We start from the raw sequence: 26,450 nt of genomic DNA on the forward strand, positions 1-26,450 counted from the left end.
AGTAGAACTAATGTACAGTGTGAGACTGTACAACACACCTTCTGATTATATTTATCCTATTTGCACACAAAAATTTAATTGGAAGTTGTGGCGATCAGTGCAAACCTACCACTGCAGCTTCTGGCCACTGTTGACACATCATGCATGGCTTGTCTGCAAAACCGTTCGGACCCTCAGAGCAGGAGATTCAAGCCAATCACAGGCCGGGAGAGTTGAGCCATGAGGCAAAATTGCAGTCCAAGCCCCACAGACTGAGTGTATTCTTGGTACATAATATCGACAGGGCTCAATACCTAAACGATAGGGCAATAACCGCACCAGACAAGGATGTAAAATTGCTTTAATTAAATACTTGGCCAGATTCATGTTTGATGCCCTGACGTAACGTATTCGGAAGTGGCAGTGATGGGAGCAGCATCTGTTTGCTACTTTTCTGAGGTTTGGTGCGGATATTTTGACAGACTAATGATAAAGTAATCAATTCAGTCATTGGACAATCTTTCTTTGTCAGAGGGCAGAAGGGTTACTTCTTGGTGTGGGCACTATATTCCCATCAATGCTGTTCCTTTTCCTCCTGGCTGGAGGGATATAGCACACATACATAACATCCATCTACATAACATCCTCCCAGGGTTTTCACTGAGAACAAGCAGCGAAGAGGTGGTAAACAGAGAAACTGTGAATAGACTCTAGAGCAGATACAAACAACAATCCAACAGAGCTTTAAGAAAATCAAACAATGACTGGGACCAACTTCAATTAAAACAAAAAGTGCAGCGTCTCTGCCTGAAAACTGTAATAAATATAAAACATGTAAACACAACAGGGTGGGAGGAAGGGACATCGTTATTTTAGTTAAGTTCTTGAGGTTCTTGTGGAAGAAGACTTAGAAGAGAAAGGTCGCAGGAGCCAACGAAGCAGACAGATTTCTTCTTCCAGAAGGAATGGGGTCAGTCTGTGAGTTCCTTATACTCACAATGGTAGGAAGTCTTCGAGTTGTGTCTGATGTGGAAGGTGATTGAAAAGATGGGGCAGGGTGTTTGCACTATCAGGAGGAGTATGGTGGGTATACTACCACAATATAGCACGAGTTACAAAAATATCGCCTTTGTTACATAGATGTCACCACTGCATCGCAATGTAAGTCGAGAGCGGCAGATGAGCTAAGAATAGTAAATATATATACTTCCCATCACGATGGAGTGGTAGACAATGCATGCAATATTTTTGTAAGTCGACATTATCTAACCTTGATATAGTGTCTTACAGCCTTCCAGAGTATGATCCAGGACCCCGCCTCCCCTCCACAGGTTTGAATACTCAGGAGAAAGGACCACACTGGATCACTCAGGAGAGGCAATGGGACCACACGCAGGATCAGTCACGCAGAGTACTTTTATAAGATCAGTCTGCAGTGGTGGGCTCAGATCTGCTCTGGTGCTCAGTCGGGTCAGGAAAAGTACAGGTTGGACCAGGAAGCGGAATGTGTGCGCCTGATCGGATTCAATCTCTTCTTTAAGCTTAGATGGTCACAATGGCAACTAAATTTGTGTGAGGGGAAGAAACTTCTGGTAGTAGCTCTTTGTGACATCCACCATCAGCTCTTGGGTGCACTCAGGGAGTTCAGTGGTGAAGAGACCTGGAAAAAAGCACGGACATTCCAAGGTCAGAGGAGGAGCAGTCACATTATAGGCAATCGTATCTCATACATCCCAACCCTTCTCTCACTCTTGCTCTTTCAGATTTGTATTGGATGCAAGCTGCTAACCAGGCCCACACAGGGATCTCACAGATGCCACCAACCACATCTCTTGCTATGCTTGGTTCACCTTACAATGGAGTGCTCTTAGCCAAAAAAAAGACGGCATTTAACTGTGCGCTACTGAGCCTCAGAGCTGAAGTGCCCCTTAATGCTCGCTTTTGTGCTCTTGTCACTGCCAGGCTAGTCATATTGCTGTTCTGCCCCTGCAAAGCAGCCCTAATTACTTCTCAGACGTTGCATGACTTGTGTTGATCTGCCTCAATCTGGGCAGCCCAAGCTGCTGCTCTGTGATGCTAGTCCACACTTCTCTGCTCCAGCAGAGCCAACCTTGAAACTGTTCTCCCCCTCCATTGGCCAGAGGGGTTGACCTCCTGGTGCTCTTCCCCACTGGGCTACTCTTTGTTCACTGTTTCTACAGTTGCACGGGAAGCTCTCATGCAGCCCCCCCAGCCTCCCTGAACTATGTCTCGCGTTATGGGCTTGATCTAAGTCTGCAGAAACAGGCTGCACTAGCTTTCCCATAGACCACACCCTTGTATTGCTTTAACTTTCCAGGAGTCGTCTACGTCTATAGGAGCAGCAGGCCTCAAGCTGCTCTACCATTGCCAGAGGCCATGCCCTTGTACAGTTCTATCCCTCCAGACGTGTTCGTCTGCAGGAGCAGACCACGCGCTGTTCTACCATTGACAATGGCCACGTCCTTGGACTGCTCTAACCCTCCGGAGGTGCTCAATATTTCCAGGGGCAGGCCTCGAGTTGCTCTACCATCTACCCTTGCCAGAGACCACGCCCTTGCATTGCTCTAACCCACAAGGGGTGGTCTATGCCTGCAGGAGCAGGCCATGCGCTGCTGTACCTTTGCCAATGGCCAACCCCTTGTATTGCTCTAACCCTCCAGGCATGTTCATCTGCAGGAGCAGGCCTCATGCTACACTACCACTGCCAGAGGCCACGCCCTCCGCTGCCTTAACCTTTCAGGGGTGCTCAATGTCTGCAGGAGTAGCATTTTGTGTTCCTATACCCTTGTGAGGGTTCAATCTTGTGCTATTCTCTGACCCTACAGCAATATTCTGCACCCACAGGGATAGCCTTTGCCCCCACACACAAACACACCTGAAAGACCTAAAGGTCTCACGTACCTGGGCATCCTGAAAAAACAGTGAATGGAGGGACCACAGTTTCCGGCGGAAGCACAGTGTTGTCTAGAATCTTACAGCAGTCTTTTAAGACGCACCTACGGCCCTGGAAAGAAAGGCAAAGCACACTGTTAATGGCGACAGAAGAGGCATAACAAATGACTCGAGAAAAAAACAATACAAGCCAATACCGGTCTCCCAATCCCTACAGACAAGAGGCACTAGAACCCGTTAACTGCAATAGGAAGAGTCAGTTCTCTGCAATGAAAAGGCCAAAAACAAAAGAAAGTAAGGAGAAAAAACAGGAGAGAGGGATGCAGATCTTATAAATACACTTCAGTAACAGCCCTGGCTGATGCATGAGGAAACATTTCCCAAAATCTTTGTCCTGTAGACTGAGGCTTGGTTTTCCTTGATGATCCCCAATACTGGTCCACACAGACTGGATATTTTGAGGCCCTGTTTCTCTTGCTATTAAACAACTTCTTCCACTTTGGACTCTAGGACACCTTTCCCCTCTAGCTGAGGTAGAGCTGACCCAATCAAAAATGCTATCTAGTTTTCATACAGACTTTGACTATGGCCTACAGTAATAGATTCCTGAGTGTGGTCTATCTTGGCTACCACAGAGACTGCGAAAGTCTCAATCTATACCACAAACGTTCCCTTTATTTTGCACAGATCCTGTGTCGTCTATTCAATGGTGCTTTCACCTTTCTGTGGGTCATGGAAATCTCTGTAATTTTACTTTGTCACGGGCTAATTTGTTGTGAGGCCTCAGCTGCTGGAAAACATGTCCAGACTAGGCAGTCACTTCTTTCTGTTAACGTGACAAACACCTGCTGTCTCTGGTACTCAAGTGCTCTGCACCCCTCTTCACTCCTAGTGTACAGTGTGGGCCTGGATCACACTGCAGAGCCTAATGTAAGCCTTACTGGCCACCCTGTGTGTTCTCCACATATTTTGGTGGATGGACGGCTACTTTAGGTGTCCTGAACAAACCGGATTCCTCTGTTTTTCTAGTTATGCAAAAAGATCAGGACTATGGCTATTTTTGGCAGAAGGCTGGCTACGCCCTTGTTTAAACCAATTTAAACATGCCTGCAAAACGTGGGACCAGGTCTGACAATTCAAACCTCATGCGACAAGAGTGGCTTCATCTAGGCACTGCATCTCAGCTGTATAACGATGGCCACAGAGAGCTTGGCGGACTCATACAGAGGAATGGAACATTTCAAGAGGAAGAGCATTACATTTGCCATGGTGCTATGTGTGCAATCACCCACTTACTATTCACGTAAATCTGTCTCAAATGGTAAACCGTTAACAGTAATAGGCCCTATAGGAACAGAAGTTTGAAAAAAGTAAAATCCATGTCTTATGTGTTTTTTCACTATTTTGTGCAAACACTGGCAGGGGTCCTCCGGCATTACTAAAAATTGCATAAAACACCCAGGCAGTCCGCAACCACGTCTTAGAGATTGGGGGTCCCCCAGTTTAATCTCTTCGTGACCAATCAAACCTCGCTCTTTGGTAATCCTCTCACCTTCCCCACAGACTCTGTATATTATAACAAAAAGTTCTCTATAAGTAATGAAAAAGACCAGGGCATGTCACTGAAGACTAGATGTCTAAATGCTGTGCATAGTTCTAAAGAACAACTTTGAGAAGCAGTAGCTGAACGTCCATGTCTCCTCGCCCCCTGCCCCCTCCCAATCTTTTTGGATGAAGGGAAACCCATGGGTTAGGACTGGCAGAAGGCCTGGGTCTTTTGGTAATTTTGATATATGGGTGGAATGGCAGAAGGCCTGGGTCTTTTGGTAATTTTGATATATGGGTGGAATGGCAGAAGGCCTGGGTCTTTTGGTAATTTTGATATATGGGTGGAATGGCAGAAGGGGTCTTTTGGTAATTTTGATATATGGGTGGAATGGCAGAAGGCCTGGGTCTTTTGGTAATTTTGATATATGGGTGGAATGGCAGAAGGCCTGGGTCTTTTGGTAATTTTGATATATGGGTGGAATGGCAGAAAGCCTGGGTCTTTCGGTAATTTTGATATATGGGTGGAATGGCAGAAGGGGTCTTTTGGTAATTTTGATATATGGGTGGAATGGCAGAAGGCCTGGGTCTTTTGGTAATTTTGATATATGGGTGGATTGGCAGAAGGCCTGGGTCTTTTGGTAATTTTGAGATATGGGTGGGACGGCAGAAGGCCTGGGTCTTTTGGTAATTTTGATATATGGGTGGATTTGCAGAAGGCCTGGGTCTTTTGGTAATTTTGATATATGGGTGGAATGGCAGAAGGCCTGGGTCTTTTGGTAATTTTGATATATGGGTGGAATGGCAGAAGGCCTGGGTCTTTTGGTAATTTTGATATATGGGTGGAATGGCAGAAGGCCTGGGTCTTTTGGTAATTTTGATATATGGGTGGAATGGCAGAAGGCCTGAGTCTTTTGGTCATTTTGATATATGGGTGTAACTTTGTTCATTTTCCTCATTCAATTTGTTTTCCCACCAAGCTTCTTGGCCAGCTCCATACATTATTTTCAGTACATGTGACCTGTTTATACAACAGAACACAATACAAAAACACATTTCTAGACATGAAAATGTATCAAACAATATTACATGCTGGCTAAGATAGAAAATAATTTCCAATAGAGCTGCTGGACAGTTATTTACACGGTTACTAATTACCGGTTAAGTTGATGTTGTTCTGAGGTTCCTCAATATTCACCCTTATGATGTTACCAGTGGACCACATTTTTTATTTCGCTTGCCACTAAAAATAATAATACATAATCATGCATAATTCTTTGCTCTGTGCATCTGGTCTGTGGCCAAAGATGCAACAGCCTCATCAGACAGAGAAGCCACTGGGTCGTGGGGATTGGCATCTCCCTACTCACTTCAACCTGGCCACAGCAGCTCTTGCCAGGCCAACAAACTAGTCAAATCTAGGGCAATCATTAGACACAACCAAGAGCCAGCCCAAGTTGCTGCTGCCCCTCTCCCCACTTAGGAGCGGGGGGAGGAAGGTGGGGGGGGGGGGGGGTTTGTCCATCATACTCACTCTCGAACTTGGAAGCATACAAATCAAGTAGGACATTCAGGGAGAAGATCTGTGTTTGTTACTGAAGTTGCATGAAGTAAGCTAGTGAGTCTAGATGGGTCAATTTTTTTTTTAATTATCTAAGTATGCCCTAAATCGGAAAGATTTACTAGCAATATTTAATGAAATCCATGATAATGTTAAAAGTACTAGTGGACTCGCGGAACATAATCATCCGTAGAGTTGCTTGAGTAGGTCGACATTTTTCTTGCATCAGTGGCATACATCAGGACCAGTGAGTAGACCTAATCTAAGAAAGGAATAAACCTAAATTATTTAGTGCCACTTCCTAACATGCTTCAGTGCTCATGCAAAACATTGTTTGTCAAGGAATTCACATGAAATCCTGCAATTGGTGTAGCCTGAAAATAACGAAACAGCATTCAAGGAACACAATGGAATAAAATAAAGACAGGCTGGTATCAGCTCTCTTTTCTTAGGAAAGTTAAAACATTTCTTACAGAAAGCGAATTCAGAACTGCTTTCAAGCCCTCATACTCTTGCACCTGCATGGGGGTAACAACCTACTCTATTGCCTCCCAGACTCACCACTGGCACCACATAAGGGCATTCTACACGGAGGCACGTCTCACCCAGATGTGAAACATTCTCCCACATGGCAGGCCTGTAATCTGTCCTCAGCTGGGTAAGTATTGCCAGTGACTATTACACCCTTTCTCTTTTTTCTGATGCACCACCATTCTAGTAACACATTAATTTGCTAATTATGCATTTTATAACCAGCACAGGAGTTCATACTACTGTGAAACCAGGCAACTATTTTTTTCAGGATATCTTTCCAAAACATGTTGCAGCCATCGACTAACATCAAAATAAAGTTCACCACCATAAAGGCACTAGCTCCTTATTCAGTGATACCATCTGCTAGCAGATTGACGAACAGAAAATGAACTAAACTATTTATCTCACTGTATTACATCACAGAAGCTAGAGAAGTGGACTGCAATGCTAGAAACCAAGCAATCGGCTGAGAACAAGTAATTAAACCAAGGCATATCAACTTCTTTAGCATTAATCTGTATTGGTTGCCACAAAAATGTGCTCTGCCCAGATACCAAGACACAATAAAAGTGAAATAAAACTAGGTAACAAATGCCAATAAAATAAACCAGTATATAATCTGTGTGGTCTGGTGTGATAATATTCAATTAGCTCTTAAGCAACTACAACTTATTGCCCTTATTACACGCCATCCCCTCGTGGTGCTAAATGCAGCTTTAATGTTTACATACTCATCATTTTTTCAACTGTTTCAGTCTTCACTGGCAGCAACCTTAACCCTCAATTATTTTATTCAGACAAATTTGTAGTCCAAGGTTTCCTTTGGTCACGATTTCAACCCAGTCAACTATAGTGTCTCCTGGGATGAACAGGGATGCAGGATCACTCTTGCTAACAGCATGTACATGTTTTCTTGCCAGCTTTTGGGTTTAAACACAGATTTGGTCAACTCTTAAAGCCTCTTTGCCAATGACTGAGCTTAAAAAGCAGATTCTATTTAGACTCACCAGAAGAGCCGAGTGACAATATGTTGCGCCAGAAGGTGGTGCCGAGGCTTACGGTTGGTACCACTGCAACAGACAGCCCTGTAGTATGAGATTGCTACTCAGCTTCAGTGGCAGGTATGCACTCCCACTGTGCAGTGTGTAACTTACAGCTTCAGTTGTTCCTTACATTCAAGGCACTTCTTTTATTCAATTATTCATTTTGCATTGTATATGTTTAGGTATGGCGTTAGCCAAGACCTTTTGATTTTTAGTAAAACTGTATTTATAATATACTTTTAGGAGCTTTCTGCCAGTCGTCGTCTCCCATTGGTCTGTTGTGGTGTCATTCACATTTTCTTCTGCCCACTATAGCATTTCGCACGGTTCAGCCCACTTCAGCTATTGGCTAACTCAGAGCAGAGTGAAGGCATTCTGCTCTTTCACAAGGGGCACATCCAGACACAAGGCAATTCCATTAAGTGCCTGAGACCATTACGGGAAAGTCTACTTTTTGAGAACAAAACAATCGTTTTGATTTTAGCCAGTATTATTTTTTATATATACCAGGCGAGGGCCCAGCAGCTCAGCCAACAATAACATTTTACAAAATCCATGACAAAACAAAACAAGCACTGCCAAAGCTAAATGGCTGGAATCCAACGCTAGATTATTGGCTTTGATGCATCCCATAGAATTGGGTCAGTCATTGACAATTGTTTTATTTTGTGAAGAGTCATATTATCATGTCCTTATATGCCTTCAGACTAAGTACATTGTACGTGAAATGATTCCATTCATTTATCTGGGATTTATTTTAAACACAATGTTGTCCTTGTGGTTTTAAACATGTATGTACTCAGGATAGGCACACTAATGCAGCTAGTTAACCCATTAGAAGTAGCAGCATGTTTGTGCTTGTGTGGTGACTAATCAATTAAAAGGAAGGTTACCAAAGGATGGATAAGCAAGTTACAGGTGGGGTTGAAGGCAAATGCATATGTTAAGCAAAAAGATCTAAAGCCTGTGAAGGATGGAGTATGGATATCAGTTTTCTGCACTCTCCTTTTATTTTCGGTGCATTGTTACCCTTCACAATGCCTTACAAAAGCATGATTCTTGCCCATGGTACAACTGGAGGGTCTGTAACCAGGCTAAAACAGTGAGCTAATTAAAAGCTCATTAGTAATATAACTCTTATTAAATGGGCTGTATATATAATTGTTTTCAAATTTTGTATGCACCGGATTTTTGTCACATGGTGATAATGTGATCAGCTCAGGATCACAATCTGGTTATGGGAAATGCCAGAAGAACTCCAGTTTCCTGGTCCACCTAGCTCATAATTGAACCACACAAAACACCATATGCTCTTCCTTACCATAGTCCATTGCAGTCATCTTCGAGAGACACGTCCTCCAGCTCATAGAATGGATTAACAAGTGAACGGAAGGCATGTGTACTCCCTCCAAGTACTTGTAGCAGCTTTCACCGCCCAACACAACATTCGCTGCTTGAACTGGAGATCTGGAGGTGAAATGGTTGTGTTGTCCTATACGGCTGCTTATGCCCTCAAGGCTGCCTTGCTTGCCTGCTTGTATATGGACCCAGCCAGTAGTTTTCACAAAGATCCTGCTATCTACAAGTGAAGTCTAGTCTCTTAAACCCCTCTTGGGCTACGCTGCACATTCCCACACAGACCAAACTGTTTCCCAGTCTGCGGGGTGAAGTTTTCATACGCAGACAATATCCTCTGGTTTTACCATTGAGGAGTGCATAACAGGAAGGAGGCAGGAGGAGGATATCTAAGAGCTTCCTAAATTCAGAGAGCATGTATCCACTCATTGGAAACAGGGACTTCTCTGCTCTTCTTATTTCCACATTCACCATCTTTTATAATATACCATGCACTCTCTCCTGTGTTAACTTTTCTGGTGCATATTATTCCCCATATCTTTGATCCAAAGGTTGTCCACATATCCCACCTGTCTGATCGATAAAGTACCAAGGGGTGTCCTTAAAACAGGTTGTGTCACCTTCATACAGACCACAGCACAGGTACCTATTAAACAGGCTGAGCTGTGTCAACTGGTTAGTACATAAACAGGGTGGCCTGTGCGCCATACAGACTACTGTAAGTCCTTAATAAACAGACTGTTTAAAAGGCTCTTACAGTGCCAGTTGTACTGCCTGTAATTAACACACAGGCTTAATACAGAGCTGACCTTAATGCAGGCTGTGCGGATTCCTCAATACAGGGAAACTCTGAAGCCAATACAAAAAGTTGGTGGGTTTCTCTAAGCTGTTCTCTTTAGTATGAGGCGCTCTATATGCTGGCCCTTAACATGTGCTTGTGCTAACGAGGCGCTCCATTGCTTCCTAGCTATGTTTTTGCTATACAAGTAGAGAGGTAGACTGGCTTTCCCTCAGTAGTGACTAAAGACCCCAATGACCACTGCCTCATGCCCCAGCTGTGTGCATGCTACTCAACCTCTATCCAGACCTGAAATATAGGCTTATGGTGGCACCTTTACATACTGCCAACCTTCCAAGGGCAACAGAGTGTGTACAGTACCCCAAGGGTAAGGGTACAATAGGTGACTGATACCACAGTGGAGGGTAGATGGCATTCTGAGTTCCAAGGCACAGAGATGTAGTGTTCTGAAGAGGTGCATCTTAAGCTTTTTCCTGAGGTTAGGAGGGCCTGATGTTGTTCCAGATCCTGGGTGTATGCATGGAGAAGAACTGTTTTTTCTTTTTTCACCCAACTGTCTCAATTCTTGAGGCATTCTGAGCTGTACATGCTACAAGCCCCTAGAAATGGAGAGCCTGGCCACCAGAGAGGTGTGAGTGTACGCGGTGATGTCTTTCTACACTATGCGATACAAAAGGGGATGATGGACGGAGCGTTTGAGCAAATCAAACACTCACCCCCAGTCAACTGATCTGGGTTTAATCCATCACCATTCTTTAGCTCACTCGGCCACCCCAGTTCAGACATGGCTATATGCAAATCAGTCTGACCCTGTGCCTCATGGGAACAGTCCAGCCCGAACTGCCAAGCCATGTCTTCCCTGGACCGGAAACAAGCATCCTGGGACCGGTTTCGGATTCATAATCCTCATCAGCCAGGCTATCTTGAATCCAGTGGCCAAGTGAGCAAGGGACTCACGTCTGAGCACACCCTGCCACACTTAGGGCGAACCAAGGGATACAAAAGGGGATGATGGACGGAGCGTTTGACCAAAACAAACACTCACCCCCAGTCAACTGATCTGGGTTTAATCCATCACCATTCTTTAGCTCACTCTGCCACCCCAGTTCAGAAATGGCTATATGCAAATCAGTCTGACCCTGTGCCTCATGGGAACAGTCCAGCCCGAACTGCCAAGCCATGTCTTCCCTGGACCGGAAACAAGCATCCTGGGACCGGTTTCGGATTCATAATCCTCATCAGCCAGGCTATCTTGAATCCAGTGGCCAAGTGAGCAAGGGACTCACGTCTGAGCATACTCTGCCACACTTAGGGCGAACAAAGCGATACAAAAGGGGATGATGGACGGAGCGTTTGAGCAAATCAAACACTCACCCCCAGTCAACTGATCTGGGTTTAATCCATCACCATTCTTTAGCTCACTCGGCCACCCCAGTTCAGCCATGGCTATATGCAAATCAGTCTGACCCTGTGCCTCATGGAAAAAGTCCAGCCCGAACTGCCAAGCCATGTCTTCCCTGGACCGGAAACAAGCATCCTGGGACCGGTTTCGGATTCATAATCCTCATCAGCCAGGCTATCTTGAATCCAGTGGCCAAGTGAGCAAGGGACTCACGTCTGAGCATACCCTGCCACACTTAGGGCAAAGAAAGCGATACAAAAGGGGATGATGGACGGAGCGTTTGAGCAAATCAAACACTCACCCCCAGTCAACTGATCTGGGTTTAATCCATCACCATTCTTTAGCTCACTTGGCCACCCCAGTTCAGACATGGCTATATGCAAATCAGTCTGACCCTGTGCCTCATGGGAACAGTCCAGCCCGAACTGCCAAGCCATGTCTTCCCTGGACCGGAAACAAGCATCCTGGGACCGGATTCGGATTCATAATCCTCATCAGCCAGGCTATCTTGAATCCAGTGGCCAAGTGAGCAAGGGACTCACGTCTGAGCATACCCTGCCACACTTAGGGCGAACAAAGCGATACAAAAGGGGATGATTGACGGAGCGTTTGAGCAAATCAAACACTCACCCCCAGTCAACTGATCTGGGTTTAATCCATCACCATTCTTTAGCTCACTCGGCCACCCCAGTTCAGACATGGCTATATGCAAATCAGTCTGACCCTGTGCCTCATGGGAACAGTCCAGCCCGAACTGCCAATGCTCAGACGTGAGTCCCAGGCTCTCCACACCACTGGAGTCAAGCTATCCAGGCTGAATGAAGGCTGATAGCCAGAAACCGGTCCTTGGATGCTTGATTCCAGTCTGGGAAAGACATGGCTAGGTAGTTCGGACTGGACTGTTCCCATGAGGCACAGGGTCAGAGCTGATTTGCATATAGCCAGTGTCTAACCCAGGGTGGTGTGGAGTGCAAAAAAACGATGGATTTAGGCCCAGATCCTTGTACTGGGGTGAATGTATGACATTGTTCTACATTCTGTCCCTCAACTGTGTTTTTTGCAATTTTCACCCCGAGTGGGCTGGGTATGCTCAGGTGTGAGTCCCAGGCTCTCCACACCACTGGAGTCAAGCTATCCAGGCTGAATGAAGGCTGATAGCCAGAAACCGGTCCTTGGATGCTTGATTCCGGTCTGGGAAAGACATGGCTTGGTAGTTCGGACTGGACCGTTCCCATGAGGCACAGGGTCAGAGCTGATTTGCATATAGCCAGTGTCTAACCCAGGGTGGGGTGGAGTGCAGAAAAAAAACAATGGATTTAGGCCCAGATCCTTGTACTGGGGTGAATGTATGACATTGTTCCACATTCTGTCCATCAACTGTGTTTTTTGCAATTTTCACCCCGAGTGTGCTGGGTATGCTCAGACGTGAGTCCCAGGCTCTCCACACCACTGGAGTCAAGCTATCCAGGCTGAATGAAGGCTGATAGCCAGAAACCGGTCCTTGGATGCTTGATTCCGGTCTGGGAAAGACATGGCTTGGTAGTTCGGACTGGACTGTTCCCATGAGGCACAGGGTCAGAGCTGATTTGCATATAGCCAGTGTCTAACCCAGGGTGGTGTGGAGTGCAAAAAAACGATGGATTTAGGCCCAGATCCTTGTACTGGGGTGAATGTATGACATTGTTCTACATTCTGTCCATCAACTGTGTTTTTTGCAACTTTCTACACTATGCAGCAGCCCTTGAAGAAGTTTCAAGCAAGAAGAATTAATCAGAGTGAAAACAGAAATGTGAAGTCAGAGGAACGCTCTGGGAAACTTAAAACACACAAATGGAGTTTAAAGCAGCAGAACAGGACTGTGGGCCAATGCAATACAACTATTGGAGTGCAAATGGTTCTTTATTCTTCCTCCTGAATGCGGGCGATGTGGTTAGTAGGTCTGATGTTCTTTTACATTAATTTTTTGAACGTATTGCTAGGGACATCTCCCTAAAATTCAATACTGCCAACATATAGTGTCACTTCAACACCAACACAGACAGTATTGAACCACACATGGATGTTACAGACATTCTTCAACCTCATGCATGTGAAGACCTCTATACAAGGCACGGCCAGGCTCTGCTAAGAGGATGGTGGGACGAGGGCAGAACACGAAATGCAAAGGGCAGAGTGTTGAAAATGTCTTTGTCCAGCAAAGAACGGCTGCATAGAATAAACTAGAAGTTCTGCAATATTTGATGAAAGGCTAGATATGACTGCAGTGGCATCAGAAGGTCGTCTGGCAAGAGAAGTGTATTGACCAAAGTGCTGGCACAGTAGCAATTACTCAACTGGGAGCAGACTTGTTCCTGTGATATCTAAGTGAGGCAGATACCAGGCCTGAAACTCAAAGAGTGCCAAGTCCTTGCATAATTGATACTGAATGCTATCAGCTGGTTGTGAAACCAGCTCAAACACTGGCAGGTGTGATCGAGGCACCTTAACGTGAGAAGCTCCCAGCCATGCAGAACAGACCTGAGACTCCAAGCTAGAGGGCGGTTAATGGCAGACTCAGATGGCAGTCCCAGGAAACATGTGGGAGGCAGAGTGACTAGTGGATCATTCAACAGCTGAGCAATGCTGATGTGTTTATTTTGTGGTTTAATACATGCGACTTAGAACCAAACTGCATCAGAGCAGTCTTGGAAATCGAGATATTACAAACCAGAATAGAAGAACGGTTTTATGTAATCTAATGACAATATTAGGGAGAGGGACAATCAAATCTGTAATATATTAAGATCAAAAGAAGGAGATAACAAATTGACTAATTAGGGTATATAAACACACACACACACACACACACACACACAGAAGGATCATGGGGAAGATGTGTTTTCATAGTACCCAGATATTGAATAATCAAAAATAAAGAAGGTGGGGGTTCACAGTTCCATTCATCTGTGTACCAGTATGAGGCTCAGATGTGGTGTACCAGTATGAGGCTCAGATGTGGTGTGCCAGTATGAGGCTCAGATGTGGTGTGCCAGTATGAGGCTCAGATGTGGTGTGCCAGTATGAGGCTCAGATGTGGTGTGCCAGTATGAGGCTCAGATGTGGTGTGCCAGTATGAGGCTCAGATGTGGTGTGCCAGTATGAGGCTCAGATGTGGTGTGCCAGTATGAGGCTCAGATGTGGTGTGCCAGTATGAGGCTCAGATGTGGTGTGCCAGTATGAGGCTCCGATGTGGTGTGCCAGTATGAGGCTCAGATGCGGTGTGCCAGTATGAGGCTCAGATGTGGTGTGCCAGTATGAGGCTCAGATGTGGTGTGCCAGTATGAGGCTCCGATGTGGTGTGCCAGTATGAGGTTCAGATGTGGTGTGCCAGTATGAGGCTCAGATGTGGTGTGCCAGTATGAGGCTCAGATGTGGTGTGCCAGTATGAGGGTCCGATGTGGTGTGCCAGTATGAGGCTCCGATGTGGTGTGCCAGTATGAGGCTCAGATGCGGTGTGCCAGTATGAGGCTCCGATGTCGTGTGCCAGTATGAGGCTCAGATGTGGTGTGCCAGTATGAGGCTCCGATGCGGTGTGCCAGTATGAGGCTCAGATGTGGTGTGCCAGTATGAGGCTCAGATGTGGTGTGCCAGTATGAGGCTCAGATGTGGTGTGCCAGTATGAGGCTCAGATGTGGTGTGCCAGTATGAGGCTCAGATGTGGTGTGCCAGTATGAGGCTCAGATGTGGTGTGCCAGCGGGAGGTCAAATGCGGGGTACCAGCGGGAGGTCAAATGCGGGGTAGCAGCGGGAGGTCAGATGAAGGGTACCAGCGGGAGGTCAGATGCAGGGTACCAGCGGGAGGTCGGATGCAGGGTACCAGCGGGAGGTGAGATGCAGGGTACCAGCGGGAGGTCAGATGCAGGGTACCAGCGGGAGGTCAGATGTGGTGTACCAGTATGAGGTTACATGTGGTGTATCAGTAGTTGGTCAGCTGGGGTGCACTAGTAGGTCAGATAGGGTGTACCAGTACCAGGCCAAATGTGGTGTACCAGCAGCAGGTCAGGTGATGTGTACCAGCAGCAGGTCAGGTGATGTGTACCAGTAGCAGGTCAGGTGACGTGTACCAGTAGCAGGTCAGGTGACGTGTACCAGTAGCAGGTCAGGTGACGTGTAACCAGCAGGAGCTCAGGTGACGTGTACCAGCAGGAGCTCAGGCGACGTGTACCAGCAGGAGCTCAGGTGACGTGTACCAGCAGGAGCTCAGGTGACGTGTACCAGCAGGAGGTCAGGTGACGTGTAACCAGCAGGAGGTCAGGTGACGTGTAACCAGCAGGAGGTCAGGTGACGTGTAACCAGCAGGAGGTCAGGGGACGTGTACCAGCAGGAGGTCAGGCGACGTGTACCAGCAGGAGCTCAGGTGACGTGTACCAGCAGGAGGTCAGGCGACGTGTACCAGCAGGAGCTCAGGCGACGTGTACCAGCAGGAGCTCAGGCGACGTGTACCAGCAGGAGCTCAGGTGACGTGTACCAGCAGGAGCTCAGGTGACGTGTACCAGCAGGAGGTCAGGTGACGTGTACCAGCAGGAGGTCAGGTGACGTGTACCAGCAGGAGGTCAGGTGACGTGTACCAGCAGGAGGTCAGGCGACGTGTACCAGCAGGAGCTCAGGCGACGTGTACCAGCAGGAGCTCAGGCGACGTGTACCAGCAGGAGCTCAGGTGACGTGTACCAGCAGGAGGTCAGGTGACGTGTACCAGCAGGAGGTCAGGTGACGTGTACCGGCAGGAGGTCAGGTGACGTGTACCGGCAGGAGGTCAGGTGCCGTGTACCGGCAGGAGGTCAGGCGACGTGTACCGTCAGGAGGTCAGGCGACGTGTACCGGCAGGAGGTCAGGCGACGTGTACCAGCAGGAGCTCAGGCGACGTGTACCAGCAGGAGCTCAGGCGACGTGTACCAGCAGGAGCTCAGGTGACGTGTACCAGCAGGAGCTCAGGTGACGTGTACCAGCAGGAGGTCAGGTGACGTGTACCAGCAGGAGGTCAGGTGACGTGTACCAGCAGGAGGTCAGGTGACGTGTACCAGCAGGAGGTCAGGCGACGTGTACCAGCAGGAGCTCAGGCGACGTGTACCAGCAGGAGCTCAGGCGACGTGTACCAGCAGGAGCTCAGGTGACGTGTACCAGCAGGAGGTCAGGTGACGTGTACCAGCAGGAGGTCAGGTGACGTGTACCAGCAGGAGGTCAGGTGACGTGTACCAGCAGGAGGTCAGGTGACGTGTACCAGCAGGAGGTCAGGTGACGTGTACCAGCAGGAGGTCAGGTGACGTGTACCAGCAGGAGGTCAGGTGACGTGTACCAGCAGGAGGTCAGGTGACGTGTACCAGCAGGAGGTCAGGTGACGTGTACCAGCAGGAGGTCAGGTGACGTGTACCAGCATGAGGTCAGGTGACGTGCACCAGCAGGAGGTCAGGTGACGAGTACCAGGAGATGTTCACATTTGGTGTACCAGAAGAAGCTCAGATCTGGAGATGGAGACATCTAATCTAAATGTTGAATGCAGTCAGAGGGGTCGGGCTTGATATTTGCAAGGACATGTGTTTCTAGTGGACTGAATCTGACGGTGAACGAGCACAGCCCTAAGAGACGCATTGGTATTGAGGCACATATTTCATGGTAACAGAATTCAAGACTGCTAACCCAAAACAGACCAATCTGTAAATGCTTCTTGGAGAAATGGTGCAATATGATCAGTTCGTTTAGCAGCAGTAATCAGTCAAGCAGCATCGTTGAATGCTGCCTAATGAGGCACTCGATATATCTTTGAAAACACCCGGCGCCTTCAATTGCATCTGAATTCCTCTTTCTAACACCATTTCTCTTTCCAACACCATTCACAGTTGCTGATGCTAATGCTAATGAACTGCCCTCTTCCTTTACCAAGTGTTTCCTTATCTTTGCTTCTTCTGCTCTGCTTACCTGTGATAAATTTCCATGCAAGGTGATTTTAATGTACATACCAACCACCCAGCACCAATCAGTATCACTATTCTCAAGGGATCATCTCAACTCTCTTGAACTTTATTACTGTGCCAATGAATCCACACATCAGTAGACCATATTTTTGATCTGCGATTCCCTACTTCTGACATAATTCTCTAGGACATGACCACTTCTTCATCAAAGATCGCGAATCACTCTTCGGATCCACCTGCAGCACGTGGCAGGGTCCTCCCGCCGTCCAGTGGCTCGGGTCAGCTCGGGTGCATTGATTCACGGACTCTTTATCCCAAGTCAGACTGCACTTCCGGCTGCAACTCAACATTTCCGACCCACCCAGTACTTGAAAAGGGCAAGAAGCAGGTGGATACATTATGAACAATGTAATGGCCAACTTGCTAAATATTTTACTGGACAAGCTGCTATAAAACCAACATGCCCTGGAGCTCGTCTGGGGCAGCACAGTGCTCGATTTACTGATGGCAGAAGAAGACAAGGGGACGGAGACCGCCTTCTCCCAAGCCAACATCTCCTGCAATCTCCCACTTTCTAAACATGCTTCTCAGGCAGGGTTCTCTTGCGGACACGCGAGTTCTTACTGCACTCCTCACTTTAAATGCACTTTGCACATCAATGCCCCCCATATGATACTGGCCTTGCAGAAGACGACTCATCGTTCACACTAACTGAACCTAAGGTGGCACCCATTGCAATTAGCTATGTGTATTGAAACATTCCATTTTTAAAATTACTTTCATACTGCCAAGATTTGAGCAATAACTGTATTGAATATAAACTGGTGCTTAAAATTCAACATAACATTCTGGAAGCTTGCTTCAAACATCCAAGGTCAGTAGAGCTTCAACTTCTTGGCTACAGCTCAGTGGTCCGTAGACTTTGCTACAGCAGCGCCATCTAGTGTCCTTCCACTGGAAATGAGGAGTGCTTTTATGGAAAAGACCATAGAGCGACGCTGACTATACGCCATGTTATAGGCCTGTAACAGCCTATTATCTACAGAGTATTCAGATACTCAAAGAATGGACGGCACATTACGTTGTAGGGGTAACTCAGAATAAGAGTGCTTGATAGGTTATTTCTTCAAGTTTGGATGGATTTTTTTCTAGGCAGACTTGTTAGTGTCAATCCATTTCAGGAAGGATCACCCTCTAGTGATGGCTTTTGAGCTTCTAGACAGGAGAATGATGGTGACACGGGCCCGCTTTGAAACCAATGCAATGGCACGTAGTCGGGTGAGCTGCAAAGGTTTTCCTCCGCAACGTTGAAAAGATTTTTGAAAAAAAACTTCACAACACCCATGTATTTTAAAAAGGAGAAAAAAACTTCTAAAAGTAGGTTTCTGGAAAAAAATCTGAGTAAAGCAGAATCTTTTAGGATAAACCATCAAGACGTTCAGGATGCAGGCCCGCAAGCCAACTCACCCTGCGACAGTTCTCCTGTCCAGCTTGCCCACAGTTTGCTACCCTCTGCTGCCAGTCTACCTGCTGCACTGTTTGTGCCTTCCCTGCTCGTTTCCTGATTTGTTTTGCCTTTTCTGATCATTTTTCTGCACCCAGTTTTGCCTTTGCTGCTTGTTTTTCTGTCCCATTTTGCTTTCTGTTTTTGCTCTGCTCTCCGTTTCGCCTTTCTGCTCGTTTTTCTGCCCTCTGTTTTGCCTTTTCTGCTAGTTTTTTAGCCCTCTGTTTTGCCGTTCCTGCACGTTTGTTTTTCTGCCCTCTGTTTTGCCTTTTCTGCTAGTTTTTCAGCCCTCTGTTTTGCCGTTTCTGCATGTTTGTTTTTCTGCTTTCTGTGTTGCCTTTTCCTGCTATTTCTTCCCTCTTCCTGCCGTTTCTTCAAGAACTGGCTTTTTAACGGAACCTCCCACCCAGTGCCCAGCTACCCTGAGGAGTGACAGTGCTGCGCTCTACAAATGCTGATTGATTGACTGACAACTTGGGATCCAGTACCATGTAGAACTTCATCAGACAGTGTATTGTGCTAATGATAACGTGAATTTTAGCATGGCTTAAATATCCTTCATCCTGATTATTACATGATTTGCACTATCTAAAAATAGTTATGATATTGTACTAGCATTGAGACCTGTGGTTGTTTTTGCTTCAATCTACAAACTACCACTTTAGGAAATATGAGGCCTCAAAGAAAAAACAAAAGCATGGGCAAAGCCATTAGGTCTCAGCAATGCCCGAGCTATTGGCCTTGTCAATGTGAATGCCTTTTACCTATGTTGTCTAGCAGCACATCTGCCGCTCAGCACGGCTGAAAGCCACTGAAAGAACAACTAGGACAGTCAGTGCCTGCCATAGAACTTTCTGTGTGTCAGGAGGGTGGGACAATGAACTCAAAGCACACAGGGGTGCGAACAGAGAGCACATACACTGTCTAACCAAGACCTAAAAATGCGTCCTAGTGTAATATAATTGCTTTTTTCTTTTTTTAAGAGCTTGAGCTCTAGGGTGTCTAAAATGGTGGACAGATTTGAATGTAACATATGCAACAGTATGACTTCTAAAGATAATACTCAGTTTAAGTAAACCACCCATGGAGAAAGGACATTGTGGTATCCCAAAACCTACGACGGGGCAAAAAACATTACTTACAATGACACAGTTCTTTCCGATGTGGACGTAGGAACCAATCTGTGCAGCATTCACAACGCAGTCTTCTTCAATAAAAACATGGTCCCCAATATGCAGCGGGAAGAATGCCACCCTGAAGCAAAACAAAACAAAAGTATGAGACTATAGCAATAATGTTATTCAATGAACAACAAAGTGACAGAATGGATGCTTGAATTAATACTAGACTTTAGTACAGGTAGATTGATAAGTCCACAGCTGGTCTTGCAGGATGACACGTGTGACCAGGTAATAATATGTCAGTTTGTATTCACCTTTTCTTATGTAAGGGGAAAAAGGTAAGGGGTCCGCATCAGTCAAGATATCAACCTAGAAATCGGAATGGAGAGGTCAATAAAGAACAGTTTCTTCTGTTCGTTGCCACGGTGAAGTGTTGCTTAGAGTGTTATATCTCCTACACTGGCTGCTTCCAGCAAGGATTGCGGATAGGTATCACAATGTGCTGTGCAAATGTACAGGGGGCACAGCCCGTGACCTACAGTGAACAAGACAAAACAACAAGTATAGGCAAGAGCGAGCAAATCGGTCTGTATACTTATAATCAGTGAACAGACTTGATTGTAGTTTGAGTGAACATTGTACATAGCATTCACAAGCACATTCAGTACATATGATCCTATTGTGTCGATGACCCATCTTCAGGACAAATATATAAATCATGTTTGTCTTGGAATTATAAACAGTTGCCTTTCATGCAAGGCTGATCCTTAAGGCGGGGATCACTGAGTAATCCCCGCCAGAGACGCCGCGTCCTGCGATCCTGCAACCGGCACAACTCGAGCATTGATCTGGACGGTCTCCTTGCCTTAAACGCGGGCTATCCTGACACTAACGCGCTACCGATGGTCTTAATCGCACCACTCCTCCCAACCTGAACTACCTTCCCCGCCTTAAGGATCAGCCTTGCATGAAAGGCAACGGTTTATAATTCCAAGACAAACATGATTTATATATTTGTCCTGAAGATGATGCCATTTATCTTGTTTTTCGAATATGAATTTGAATATGCTTGTGAATGCTATGTACAATGTTCACTCAAATTACAATCAAGCCTGTTCACTGATTATAAGTATACAGACCGATTTGCTCGCTCTTGCCTATACTTGTTGTTTTGTCTTGTTCACTGTAGGTCACGGGCTGTGCCCCCTTGACATTACTTTCTGGTTTTGTACATCGCCAAATAAATTCCTGTCCAGCTGGACAAAGGACATAAATACTATTCAAGTTTATGTCTATTCTTATCTTGATCCTCCAAACTACTAGGGTCCACTGTTTTTAGGGCTCGGACTCCTCCCCCTGGGGGAGGAGTTAGAGAACTAATGTTAAAGGAGAAAAAAAAGAAGAAGAAGAGGGCCTTGGAGAGAGAAATTCCAGACATTCCTTAGCGTTTTCTGGCATCTGGTCAGTGATTCGTCTTCCCTGTGCTGTGTATGTAGTAGCCTTGAAGTGATAGGCTGTAAGTAATGTACGCGTGCCCGATGTGGCATTTTGTGTGCGAGAGCGAGCATGGCAGAGTGATTAATCTGAATTACGAGCAGTCAGAGTGCCCGTGTAATGCAAGCCAGATGATGTGAACGCGTTCACAGCGGTGAGCGCGTTCAATGTTAAATGACGAGAGGCAGCAGGCGACGCTCACAGAAGATGACTCATACATGCTCGTCCACACTGTAGTTCTTGTTTTAAGTTGCTACGGGGTGTCTTTTTTCTGCCTCTGCGTGACAGTCTGTAAGAATAATGAGCGATGGTGTGCTGACTGTTTATTTTTAGGGTCTGGGAAGGGGAGTGTGTCCGTCCGTTGTTTGAATGTGTGTAGGTTTCAGTTCAATGATCTAGAACACGGAGGAGAGAGACGTTGTCTACGTAATCAGATTTTTAAAAACTTCACTGCCCCACAGTTTCTAGAACAGGCTGTTGACTGCAAGACTGATGCACATTCCCAGACTTCCGTAATTTCTAATGAACTTTAGGCATTTTGAACTTTCTGAACCCTGTCTGATGCAGCCACTTCACTAATACATAACAGAACAGGCACAGTTTCCCTCGCTGCTGTATAACCGCCAAATGGTTCCAAGCCCATACAGTCCATGGCCTCTCTGGAAAGGTTTCCAGGTGGATGCTAGTTCGCTGAGGGAAAAAGTTGGAAGCGCCTATTAACTGAAAGACCGGCAAGGCAACAAGGAACGGCAATGGCCGTGAGTGTGACAGTGGAGGAGGGTGAGCGGCGGACATGGTATGGGCACACAAAGTGAACTAGACGGCTAGAGTGAAGTCACCTCACATGCGTGCATAGAATATATTCTTTGAGATTTAGGAACGCGTGCTGCTTGGCGAGTTGTGCTGGTGGAAGCTGTGCACAGCGCGAACAGGGCTACCCGCCCAAGGATGTGCATAGTGTAACTCGTTTCTGCACCCGTGGCAGTGCTTGCATCCAGGGTCATAGGGTCACTTTCTATGGGTCCGTCACCTGAGCAGCCCCAGATCGTTTTCAGTCCCGCTTCTTATAGCCCCTTTAACGTGATTCCCCCCTTGCTGACATATGTTTATATTTCTTACCAGGTCTAGTTTTATTATTTATTTTAATCCCAAAGCACGTGTTTGAGGCTGCACTGTTTATGGTGGTCTTGAAAAGCCTGGCAGACTCGGAGATAAAAGGGAGTGGGGGGCTGCTTCTGCAGATGGAAACAGTGATAACTCACTGAAAGAGGTCAGGTGGGATTTGCAAAGCAGGCGCCCTGTAATAGAATTCTCCATAATCTATTATCTCAACAGGACACCCAGAGACCTATTTCAAGAGATGCTGCCTCCTTCTGCGGCCCTTTCAGTTACCCTAATGCGTTATTAACCGAGAGGAAAGTCCAAATGCACAATTGCAATTTTACACTTCTGGGGGCCACGTATTTCCATTTTTTTGTCGCAAGCACGTGCTGCTATTTACGTTCTATTTCACCTTAAAGAAAGTACTTTGTGGGGCGGCGACAGAGTATACCCCAGCGGTGGGAATGAGAGGGAATTTGGGATCGACCCCAGCACCTCATTGCCATTCCCGCACATACTTAAAACTATAGTTCCTCGAATTGATTGTTAGCAGCACTTGAAGTGTTCCCTCTGACTCAATGTTGGTCGACTTTTGAAACTGTTTAAAGAGAACAACAGAAGCTTAAAGAGAACAGCAATGGATAGGGAGGAGCTATTGTAGTAAACACAGTGGGCAGTGCAAGAGGGGCAAGGAAGCACTATTTGACTGGGTCATCTCGTTGTAGGGGGGGGCTGCTTTAAACCGAGCACGGGGCAGGAGAATGGGACGGGGGCACACCTTAATGCCTTTGCAGGGCCATTGTAGGATCACAGCGTGCCCTCTGCCGACACGTGTTGGGCGGTGCCCTTCTCTGGGGCGTCGCATATAATCGACTGTGCAGGTACTTTGGGAGGGGGGGGCTCTCTGGTGTTAAAAGAAACGTGTTATTCTGTAAACACACCACACACGGACACCCCAGAAAAAGAACGATTCGTGTATTTCCTTCCTTTAGTGACTGCAGAGTGAGAACCATGCACTTTAATCCCCAACTGGAAAATGGTTAAAACAATTGTCGACCTATTTATATTTTGGCATTGTATCGGGCACAAACACCACCAGCCGTCAGTGCAGGCTTCCACCAGGTACACACCACCAGACGTCAGTGCACACTTTCAACAAACACACACACACACACCACCAGCCGTCAGTGCACGCTTTCACCAAGCACACACACCATCAGCCATCTGTGCACACTTTTACCAGGCACACACACACCACCAGCCATCACAGTGCATGCTTCCACCAGGCACACACACCTCCAGCCAGCAGTGCATGCTTCCACCAGGCACACACACCACCAGCCATCAGTGCACAATTTCTACGAACACACGCACCACCAGCCATCAGTGCACACATCAATTGTTAACGCATCCACAATTAAGTATTGTAGCAGGGTGTCCAGGGCCAGCAGTGTGTGTGTGCAGGGTGAGCAGAGTGTGAGTATGCAGAGTGAGCAGAGTGTGAGTATGCAGAGTGTGAGTATGCAGAGTGAGCAGAGTGCGAGTATGCAGGGTGAGCAGAGTGTGAGTATGCAGGGTGAGCAGAGTGTGAGTATGCAGGGTGAGCAGAGTGTGAGTATGCAGGGTGATCAGTATGTGAGTATACAGGGTGATCAGTATGTGGGTGTCCAGGGCCAGGAGTGTGTGAGTGTGCAGGGTCAGGAGTGTGTGAGTGTGCAGGGTCAGGAGTGTGTGAGTGTGCAGGGTCAGCAGTGTGTGAGCATGCAGGGTGAGCAGTACGTTGGTGTCCAGGGCCAGCAGTGTGTCAGTGTGCAGGGTCAGCAGTGTGTGAGTATGCAGGGTGAGCAGAGTGTGAGTATGCAGGGTGAGCAGAGTGTGAGTATGCAGGGTGAGCAGAGTGTGAGTATGCAGGGTGATCAGTATGCGAGTATACAGGGTGATCAGTATGTGGGTGTCCAGGGCCAGCAGTGTGTGAGTGTGCAGGGTCAGGAGTGTGTGAGTGTGCAGGGTCAGCAGTGTGTGAGCATGCAGGGTGAGCAGAGTGCGAGTATGCAGGGTGAGCAGAGTGCGAGTATGCAGGGTGAGCAGAGTGCGAGTATGCAGGGTGAGCAGAGTGCGAGTATGCAGGGTGAGCAGAGTGCGAGTATGCAGGGTGAGCAGAGTGCGAGTATGCAGGGTGAGCAGAGTGCGAGTATGCAGGGTGAGCAGAGTGCGAGTATGCAGGGTGAGCAGAGTGCGAGTATGCAGGGTGAGCAGAGTGCGAGTATGCAGGGTGAGCAGAGTGCGAGTATGCAGGGTGAGCAGAGTGCGAGTATGCAGGGTGAGCAGAGTGCGAGTATGCAGGGTGAGCAGAGTGTGAGTATGCAGGGTGAGCAGAGTGTGAGTATGCAGGGTGATCAGTATGTAAGTATGCAGGGTGATCAGTATGTGGGTGTCCAGGGCCAGGAGTGTGTGAGTGTGCAGGGTCAGCAGTGTGTGAGCATGCAGGGTGAGCAGTACGTTGGTGTCCAGGGCCGGCAGTGTGTCAGTGTGCAGGGTCAGCAGTGTGTGAGTATGCAGGGTGAGCAGTGTTTGAGTATGCAGGGTGATCAGTATACGAGTATACAGGGTGATCAGTATACGGGTGTCCAGGGCCAGCAGTGTGTCAGTGTGCAGGGTCAGCAGTGTGTGAGTATGCAGGGTGAGCAGAGTGCGAGTATGCAGGGTGAGCAGAGTGCGAGTATGCAGGGTGAGCAGAGTGCGAGTATGCAGGGTGAGCAGAGTGCGAGTATGCAGGGTGAGCAGAGTGCGAGTATGCAGGGTGAGCAGAGTGCGAGTATGCAGGGTGAGCAGAGTGCGAGTATGCAGGGTGAGCAGAGTGCGAGTATGCAGGGTGAGCAGAGTGCGAGTATGCAGGGTGAGCAGAGTGCGAGTATGCAGGGTGAGCAGAGTGCGAGTATGCAGGGTGAGCAGAGTGCGAGTATGCAGGGTGAGCAGAGTGCGAGTATGCAGGGTGAGCAGAGTGCGAGTATGCAGGGTGAGCAGAGTGTGAGTATGCAGGGTGAGCAGAGTGTGAGTATGCAGGGTGAGCAGAGTGTGAGTATGCAGGGTGATCAGTATGTAAGTATGCAGGGTGATCAGTATGTGGGTGTCCAGGGCCAGGAGTGTGTGTGTGTGCAGGGTCAGCAGTGTGTGAGCATGCAGGGTGAGCAGTACGTTGGTGTCCAGCGCCAGCAGTGTGTGAGTGTGCAGGGTGAGCAGTGTGTGACTTTGCAGGGTGAGCAGTGTGTGAGCGTGCAGGGTGAGCAGTATGCAGGGTTAACAGTGTGTGAGTGTGTAGGGTGAGCAGTGTGTGAGTGTGTAGGGTGAGTAGTGAGTAGTGAGTGCAGAGTAGTGAGTAGTGAGTGCAGAGTAGTGAGTAGTGAGTGCAGAGTAGTGAGTAGTGAGTGCAGAGTAGTGAGTAGTGAGTAGAGTAGTGAGTAGTGAGTAGAGTAGTGAGTAGAGTAGTGAGGTGAGTAGAGTAGTGAGGTGACTAAAGTAGTGAGTGCAGAGTAGTGAGTAGAGAAGTGAGTAGTGAGTTGAGTAGTGAGTTGAGTAGTGAGTAGAGTAGTGAGTAGAGTAGTGAGTAGTGAGTGCAGAGTAGTGAGTAGTGAGTAGAGTAGTGAGTAGTGAGTGCAGAGTAGTGAGTAGAGAAGTGAGTAGTGAGTTGAGTAGTGAGTAGAGTAGTGAGTAGAAAGTAGTGAGTTGAGTAGTGAGTAGAGTAGTGAGTAGAGTAGAGTAGAGTAGTGAGTAGAGTAGTGAGTAGAGTAGAGTAGTGAGTAGTGAGTGCAGAGTATAGTAGTGAGTAGAGTAGTGAGTGCAGAGTAGTGAGTAGTGAGTAGAGTAGTGAGTAGAGAGTAGAGAGTAGAGAGTAGAGTAGTGAGTAGTGAGTAGAGTAGTGAGTAGAGTAGTGAGTAGAGTAGTGAGTAGTGAGTGCAGAGTAGTGAGTAGAGTAGTGAGTAGTGAGTAGAGTAGTGAGTAGAGTAGAGTAGTGAGTAGAGTAGAGTAGTGAGTAGAGTAGAGTAGTGAGTAGAGTAGAGTAGTGAGTAGGACATCACAGGCAGCAGCTGTGCAAGCTTCTTACACTCACAAGGAGACCACAGGCAGCAGAGGTGCAAGCTTCTCACACTCA

The 26,450-nt window shown here is 47.2% G+C and overlaps 1 protein-coding gene across 1 annotated transcript in view; it reads right to left on the reverse strand.

Annotated features, from left to right (window-relative positions):
• Window positions 1–323: 323 nt before the first annotated feature.
• The window catches only part of DCTN5 (dynactin subunit 5), a 66,903-nt gene continuing 40,776 nt past the window's right edge, over window positions 324–26,450 (reverse strand). The window contains exons 4-7 of the mRNA XM_078664801.1: window positions 19,727–19,838; window positions 2,902–3,004; window positions 1,197–1,639; window positions 324–1,106 (exon numbers count right to left, since the gene is read on the reverse strand). Coding sequence (XP_078520927.1) covers window positions 1,542–1,639; window positions 2,902–3,004; window positions 19,727–19,838 — 313 coding nt within the window. The 3' untranslated portion in view covers window positions 324–1,106; window positions 1,197–1,541. The remainder of the gene's footprint in view (window positions 1,107–1,196; window positions 1,640–2,901; window positions 3,005–19,726; window positions 19,839–26,450) is intronic.

This window comes from Lissotriton helveticus, chromosome 10 (genome assembly GCF_964261635.1).
Source record: "Lissotriton helveticus chromosome 10, aLisHel1.1, whole genome shotgun sequence".
NCBI classification, from domain to species: domain Eukaryota; kingdom Metazoa; phylum Chordata; class Amphibia; order Caudata; family Salamandridae; genus Lissotriton; species Lissotriton helveticus.